The 8449-nt window shown below is 38.5% G+C and overlaps 1 protein-coding gene across 1 annotated transcript; it reads right to left on the bottom strand.

Annotated features, from left to right (window-relative positions):
* Window position 1: 1 nt before the first annotated feature.
* On the bottom strand, window positions 2-5144 carry LOC143732652 (keratin, type II cytoskeletal 8). The gene is made up of 8 exons (XM_077223930.1): window positions 4772-5144; window positions 3775-3983; window positions 2584-2644; window positions 2183-2278; window positions 1941-2105; window positions 1158-1283; window positions 523-743; window positions 2-212 (listed from the first exon to the last, which is right to left on the bottom strand). The coding sequence occupies exons 1-8, from the start codon at window positions 5012-5014 to the stop codon at window positions 164-166; spliced, it is 1170 nt and encodes a 389-aa protein (XP_077080045.1). The 5' UTR covers window positions 5015-5144; the 3' UTR covers window positions 2-163.
* Between the last annotated feature and the right edge of the window lie 3305 nt (window positions 5145-8449).

Below are 8449 nucleotides of genomic sequence, written 5' to 3'. Positions count from 1 at the left end.
ATTGAGGACAAAAAATTATTTTATTTTTGTAATACCAAATAATATTGAAGACATTATTTTCTTCTTTTTGTCATTTGCCCACTCTTGAAGTCTTCGCTCAGCAATGACAAGCAGTGATTGTTTGATTGACATGTGATGTAGACAGTGGGATTCTTGCTGTTCATTAGCGTTCATAAACTGGATAGATGTTTACGTCGGATTCCAGTCCATGCCTGATGGGAGAGAGGTCGGATTTGAGTTATTAGCTGAAACCCTCTTACTTTTTATTTATACCTCTTATCACTTATTTCAGTTCATTCATAATTTAAATTATTTATATTTATTTATATGTGTGTATATATATATATATACACACACACACACATTTTCTTTAAAAAAATAAAATCATTAATTTATTTTAAAAAAAAGTATAATATAGCCTACTACTAAAACAATAATATAAAAATACTAAAAATAATAATTTAAATATAATCATACTTTATATTAAGCACTCTGTTAATTGCTTAAGCTTTACAGGTTCACCTGTTCTCTTCTCCTTCCAGTAGTTTTTTGTAGGTGGCGATCTCAATATCCAGACTCAGTTTGACATTCATCAGCTCCTGGTAGTCATGGAGAAGTTTGGTAATATCCTGTTTGGCTTTCTGCAGTGCGTCTCGCAGTGATCTGATATGTTGTCTGGCGTTAAGCACCGCCTCCTCACCACAACGCTCCGCCTCTTCAATCTGCCTCTCCACACTCTCACACTGTAATGATATCAGACAATTACAGTAAAACTCATTTAAAATGATCTTACATGAATTTACAGTCCTGGCCTTCGAAGATCCCACCTGCCATAACACAGAAAGTTATCAGTGTGTTTATTGAGGATGCTCAGGGTTGCCTTAAGGTGATGATACACAGGGCAACTTTTTGAGCAATGTTGCTGGGCAATGTTGCCGTCAACGGGCAACCAGATGGGACACAGGGCCCACGATCGATCTAAATTATCCAGATAGAAATGTATTGCCCATTTTCAATGGGAAAGTGCCCAAGCAACAATTGCTCGGCAAGATTGCTCAGCAACATTGCTCAAAAAGTTGCCCTGTGTATCATCACCTTTAGTGTTCAAATGCAGACATGATCAGTTACTATTGTAGAGTATTATCTTGATCAGTTACCTGTGATTTAGCTGAGGTTATGTCATTTTGCAGTCGCATTATCTGCCTTTTCAAATTAGCTATTGCACCTTTATTGTCTTTCAGCTCAGTGTTGCACTGGTCAGCCTGCGATGACATCATGTCAAACTGTGGAGGAAAACACAGGTATATGCACAATTATTAGGTTTATACACACACACACACACACACACTGCCAATCAAATAGGATATACCGGTATCACAATTTGTTTAATGTTTTTGAAAGACATTTGTATAATTATCAAGGCTGCCTTTATATGATCAAAAATACATATTAGAATGATTTCTGAAAAATCAAGTGACACTGAAGACTGGAGCAATGATGGTTCACAGGAATAAATTACATTTTAAAATATATTTGAATAGAAAAAAGTTAATTTAAATTGTAATAATATTATGTATTCATATATTAAAAATATTTCACAATTGTACTGTTTCTACTGTATTTTATATACAATTTTTAATCACCTTTTTTTTTGATTGAAATGTTAAACCACTTGAAATTTCATGTCAACTGCTTAGAAATTAATACACACATATTTGTAATAGGCTAAATGTAAATATCAGCTGTTTCAAAAGTCTAAAGTCTGTAATTACAATAGTTTAAAACATGAGAAGCTCCAGGAAATCTCTAAAGGAAGGATTTTTAGGAAGCCCTGAAAAATCTCATGTTTCTCCTCTAGCATTTCAGACCTCAACATCGTCTCATTCAGATTTGTCAAGATACCGAATTCTGTAATGGGAAGCCAGAGATCTGATCTTCACCTTGTTCTTATACCAGGCCTCCGCTTCCCTTCGGCTGCATGCTGCAATCTCCTCATGCTGTCTCCTCACATCAGAGATGATCTTCTCCATGTTCAGCGTCCTGCTGTTGTCCATCTGCACCATAACAGACGTGTCCGTCACTTCAGCCTGCAGCTCATGCAGCTCCTACACACAAAGAGAGAGGATTCAAATTCATCTCAGGACGTTTAGGTGTTTCATTCATGCGTCTGAGTTTGAATTACCTGTTCATAGAAGCACTTGAAAAAGTTCAAGTCCTCCAGGATTTCTGCTATTTTCACTTCCAGTCCATTTTTAAACAAGTACGTTGTGTCCACATCCTGTCAGGACATTTACACTTGTTAGCTTGGCGGACGCTTTTTTCAGTCAAACGTGTAATGTAGGCAGAATTAGACACTGTTGTATTGATCATCAGGGCCGTCGCCTCAGTTCACAGTGGCCTGGGACGTTCCTGGGACTCATTTAGTATTGGCACTAGAAACGCCAAGGTCATTTAGTTGTTTTGGATAAAAGTGTCTGCCACATGCAGGCAACAGCCCTGATGATCCCTTTGTTTTTTTTAGTTTTGTTTTTAGACGCAGACATTAATTATGTTATTTATTTTAGGTAACTAGATTTATCTTACCTTCTTCAGAAGAACAAAGTCATTTTCAGCTTTGTTTCTTTTATTAATCTCATCTTCATACCTGTAATAGCATAAAGCCTACATGTTAACTTCACTCAACAAAATACTAATCTATACAAATATTAGATGAAAAACTTAAAAAACTCTGTTCATCCCCGAAAGTTGCAGAACCAATCATTTTCTTTGAAGAACTTGCATTTTTCCACCACAACTGGCAACGTTCTCGGACCCATACGTTTCTCTGCACCGTTTCCATTAGGCCTACTTGCAGCCTCTTCATCCTCCTCATTTTGCGAGATTTCTAAAATGTCCCCCTACTGAAAACTGTTTTTAAAAGAAAACCCACTACTTCAGGTCCACTTTTCACCGGAGCCATCCTTTTTTCTTTCTTTTTTTTCGCGGGAATGCAAGATCCGATCTGTTATCAGATACAGAAGCCACTTGATATGGACAGGTGTAAACGCACCGTGTCCTGATTGGCTTATGATCCGATCACAGTGATCGCATGTTAATGCAAAGTGTAAACGCAGCTGGTTCGTATCCTTGTGTTTCTGGTTTTTCTGCCAAAGTCAAGTTTTGAGATTCCTGTCTTGTTTTCCCCCTCGGCGTATAGGTTTGTTTCTACTTTTGTTTTATTTTACCACTTAATTAAAGATCCTTCATTTCCTGCAATCCTCGCTTCACCTTCATTCCATCCGTGACAATGACTTGATTCAGATTCAGATGTCAGATTCTTATCATATTGAAATCTTAACGTATTCTCATATTTGGCATACATAAGTGAACTAATTACTTGTTACATGAAGCTGTGGTATTTTGGCTAAAACTCCATGGAAAATGATTGTTCTGGAATGAGGAATGTTGTTGTTGTTACACTCTTTCAAATAAAGGTTCCAAATTGGGTTTTCACAGCTATGCAATAGAACTAGTATTTTCTGTTCCCCAAAGAACATTTCAGGGTTTTTTTTTTAGAAAGTTTAAAAATATTCTAAAGAACTTGTTTTTCCCCTTTTCGATGTTAAAGGTTCCACAGATGCAAATAAAGTGTACATGATTTTACATTTTAAATTTGAAATGATATTGAATGTTCAGATTAAGATTTTCTTAATATTATTAAGAATATTGAGACGGTTTGAAACTGAACACTATAGTTTTGAATTTCGTCGGAACTGAAGATGTCTGATTACAGACCTTTGTTTTTCTTCCTCAACCTGTGCATTAACATTCCTGAGCTCGGCATTAAGGTGTTCCTCGTCTTTCTTCACCCGCTCCAGATGTTTCTCCAGGGAACTGATGTAAGACTTCAGCATGGGCTCCAGTTGAGACTCGGGTTTAGGCTTTTTCTGTAGCAGCTGCCATTTAGTCTCCAAAAGCTTGTTCTCCTGCTCCAGTTTACGAACCTGCAGGTGTTTATGAGAACATTTTAGTGTTCAAATGTTGCTCTTGCAACTATTTTGTTTCATTTAAGGATGAACTCTGATGTTTCTTTAAGAGAAAAAAAAAAACGAAATAATGCAAACAGACAACAAAACAGTTTAACAAAGCAGACAATAATAGCCATACAGTAAGAGAGCTGTAAAATGAATATGGATAACAGGTAGCTCAGTTCATCTGATATTGTGAAAAATGCTTTTATTGAAAAAGATTTGACTTCATATTAATCTCATTTTGCCCAGATTGAGCACAATTTTAGCCTCTGCTGATTTTCTATAGGAGGCACTTGAGATTATTTGACTCTTTTTCTCAGAGGAGTTATTGAAAAGTCTGTGAATTTTTGTCTCATTCGCATCTGAGAAAAAATTGAGATATTAAATAATTTTGTGATTTTTCTCACCAACAGGTTATTAATAGATTTGGTTGAGATTGAGGTATAAAAATGAGAGAATTTAAGTAAAAAAATAAAAAAAGTTAACTCCCCTAGTTATTCACATCTGGCTGCTGGGATTAAGATATGAAAAAAAGAAAGAAAAAAAGATCTTTCAAATAATTAGTAAAAATTAATATTCCTACAGTTTATTAACAGATCTGGCAGCTGAGATTAAACTTAGAATACCTAGGCGTACATACAATAAATATCAATAAATTCTGTAATTTTTCATATTTTTCAGTTCCATAAATACATTTAATTACAATCTCAGTTATGTATTCTGAGCAATTAGCAGCGTTAGTAGGCAGAGAAATGTCTTACCTTGTCGATGAAGGAGACAAAGCGATTGTTGAGGATTTTGATCTGTTCTTTCTCCTGGATCCGCACAGTCTGCAGGTCGGGGTCCAGCTGGAGATCAACGGGGGTCAGAAGACTCGTGTTAACGGACACAGCCTCGATAGGGACCACAACTGGTGACACGCTCCCATAACCGAAGTACACGTTACCCTGACGAGGGTATGTGCCCACTGTACGGCTGCTGAAGCCATTATTGGTAGCGCTCATGGCGGGCAGACAGAGATGGAGAGATGGAGAAATGGAGAGTTGTGTAGCAAAAGGAGGACAGGTTCACGGATGCTGGGTCCTGAGAGCTCCGCTAGTTATAACTGCTGACAGGTGGGCGTGTTTGTGTAAATGAGGATATAGTTATATCAGAATTCCTCACTTTGAAAAACCTGTTCAGCCCATTACCCGTTCTGAGGAAAATAGGCTACTCTCATTCATGCACTGACACAAACAGAAATGACAAGCATGCAAACTGCCGTTTCTGTTTCTAACTAAGTCCGGCCTACCTTCAAGATATCTACCTTTGATTATGAGAATATTTCCTGTTGCTGATTGTCTAAAATATGTGATGGGCTGCAATATTAGATAAATGTGCTTTGTCAAATATTTCTTTATTTAATGTGATTTTTGTGCCATTGGTCCATAAACAATTAGATAATTTAAAGGGGTCATGACATGAGAAATCAAATTTGCCTTGATCTTTTGACATATAGCCTAGGGGAGAGTGGGGACAGTTGTGTGGCAGTTGCACTTGCAACATTGCTGATTTCTCCAATCAGGAATGAGCTAGCGTAATGACACTCCTGCACATGGTCAGCATGCCCCTCCTTCTTTCTAGCCACATGTTAAACCTCCTTAAGGGAGAACTGGAATTCTAGGTAAAAAAAAAAAATTTTTGTCATACTGTTTGGTCATTTGAATGTGCAGTTTCTTAGCTCTTAATAGACTAATGTGTTAGGCTAGCTTTGCTAGTTTTAAGATGGCTGCCAGGAGGTGGGACAGTTGCAACACATTTTTGCAACTGTCCCCACATGGTGTTGCAACTGTCCCTCATGACAATAATATTAGAATTATAATTAGATCAAATTGATATAAAAGGCAATTCAGTGGTTTGATAAAGAACATATTTCAATAGCCAGGTGTCTCCTCGTTGTATTTCAGAAAATTGCTTTTTTTAAAGTCAAACTAGGCTGCAGTGTATCCTACTTTTTTTGTTCTGTTTTTTCAGTGTGCCACAAGACAGGAAAAGGAAAACAGATAGGGGTGTCCCTCTACCTATTCTGTCCTTAGCTGCTGCTGTTGTGAGCAATGACGGCAGGACAGTGAGGTCTGTGGCAAAACAGTATCTAATTTGCCACACAAACCTCTACCACTTTATTAAAAAGAGAGAAAGGCTAAGTCAAGGAGAGGAGATGAGGACAGGTAACTGGACCCCGAGAAGGGTCTTCTCAGTCCAACAGGAAGAATACCTAAAAAGAGCAGCTGATCTTTTCTATGGTTTCAGCACTAAAGAGGTGGGCCTAAGCATGAGGAAGGTATTAAAGCAGAGTATAGGCTTAGAGGGATAAATTCAAAGACGGTGACATTGCACCATCTTTGGTGACAGACCGGCCGCCGCCACCAGTTCTTCCAGAGCAAGCTGGGACATCTGCTTCTTCTGCAGTTCCTCCAGTGCAAGCTGAGTTCTCACCTGAGACTGTTAGACCTCACCCCATTGTCACAGTCTAATTGGATATTATATTCATTCATTACACACAGACTGATATATTTCAAACTGTTTATTTCATTTAATTGTGATTAAAACTGACAACTAATGAAAATCCCAAATTCATTATCTCCAAAAATTAGAATACTTAAGACCAATACAAAAAAAAGGTTTTTAGAAATGTTGGCTGACTGAAAAGGATGAACATGAAAAGAATGAGCATGTACAGCACTCAATAATTAATTGGGGCTCCTTTTGCCTTTTGCCTGCAGCAATATGGCGTGGCATGGAGTCGATCAGTCTGTGGCACTGCTCAGGTGTTATGAGAGCCCAGGTTGCTCTGATAGTGGCCTTCAGCTCTTCTGCATTGTTGGGTCTGGCGTATCACATCTTCCTCTTCGCAATACCCCATAGATTTTCTATAGGGTTAAGGTCAGGCGAGTTTGCTGGCCAATTAAGAACAGGGATACCATGGTCCTTAAACCAGGTACTGGTAGCTTTGGCACTGTGAGCAGGTGCCAAGTCCGGTTGGAAAATGAAATCTGCATCTCCATAAAGTTTGTCAGCAGCAGGAAGCATGAAGTGCTCTAAAACTTCCTGGTAAACGGCTGCATTGACCTTGGACCTCAGAAAACACAGTGGACCAACACCAGCAGATGACATGGCACCCCAAACCATCACTGACTGTGGAAACTTTACACTGGACTTCAAGCAAACGTGGATTCTGTGCCTCTCCTCTCTACCTCCAGAATCTGGGACCTTGATTTCCAAAGGAAATGCAAAATTTACTTTCATCAGAGAACATAACTTTGGACCACTCAGCAGCAGTCCAGTCCTTTTTGTCTTTAGCCAGGCGAGACGCTTCTGACGCTGTGTCTTGTTCAAGAGTGGCTTGACACAAGGAATGCGACAGCTGTGAAGGGGGTGGATTGGAATCCACTGCTGCTTCAATGTATATGTAATGATTGATTATAATTAAGGTATTAATCAATATTTTTCCTTCTAAATATCAAATGAATTGAATGACTTCTCTGGAGATTTTACTTTATTTATATAAGTTACCAGTGTGATTACTGAAATGTTCTTTTCATGTATTCTTTAATGTCTGTATTTGATATCTGAATGCAGTGCTTGCTTATTTAACACAGCTTCCAGAAATGAAATAGGGACTTGTTTTGTGTTTGAGAAAGGTCTTCAATGTGTTTAAACATATAGGGGTCATTGAAGCCAATCGTTTAAGGGGCCATTTCTTTGTTAAAGCCTTTCTTTCCAGTTAGACTAAAGTTTAGCTATCCTTGAGAGAAAGAACGCATTATCTTGATGTTTTGAGAGGACTCTCCTGTTTATAGTGAGAGCCTGGCCAAATCCAACCTTGGAAAAGCTGTGTGTCGGTGTGTGTGTTAGTCTTCTTGGTTACAGGTTAAGGAACCACTGGCATTATTGGAGATTGACTGAGTTGTTGTTCTGGACATGCTGGCGCCCAGCAACCCAAATCTGCGACCTGGAAGGTCATGACGTGCCTAACTTCAGCTGCATAATCGATGGAGATATGCTTCAGTCTATCTGTATATGTGTGGAAAATTACTGTGTTTATCTATTTCATAGCCAATGAGAATCATTCATCCTGTAAGCAATGACGTAGCTGAGACCATGGAAATCGTATAACTGCTGTGATCTTTGTAACTGTAAGCGGGGCGGCCTACGAACTCCTGTGCGAGTATTGAAGCTGACTTCTGCTGATGAAACTGCAAACTATCTTCAGTAAATATTTTCTTTAATTTTTTATAATTCTGACTCTGGGTCTTCATTCTTCATATCTGGTTCTGGGTCTTTAACTGTACACCCCTAACAGCTGAAACCCATGTCTTGCATACGTCTGTGCGTGGTGGTTCTTGAAGCACTGACTCCAGCTGCAGCCCACTCTTTGTAAATCTCCCCCACATTTTTTA

Source organism: Siphateles boraxobius, unplaced genomic scaffold (assembly GCF_051911475.1).
Source record: "Siphateles boraxobius isolate OS27281-9 unplaced genomic scaffold, OSU_SipBor_1 9, whole genome shotgun sequence".
Classification (NCBI taxonomy): Eukaryota; Metazoa; Chordata; class Actinopteri; order Cypriniformes; family Leuciscidae; genus Siphateles; species Siphateles boraxobius.
This window is presented reverse-complemented; position numbering and strand designations above follow the sequence as displayed.

Coding starts and splice junctions, on each gene's coding strand:
- LOC143732652 (XM_077223930.1), bottom strand. CDS start 5,014: ATGAGCGCTACCAATAATGGCTTCAGCAGCCGTACAGTGGGCACATAC. Junction 3,984..4,771: donor TTGTCTCCTTCATCGACAAG/GTAAGACATTTC, acceptor AAACACCTGCAG/GTTCGTAAACTGGAGCAGGA. Junction 744..1,157: donor TAACCTCAGCTAAATCACAG/GTAACTGATCAA, acceptor ATATCATTACAG/TGTGAGAGTGTGGAGAGGCA.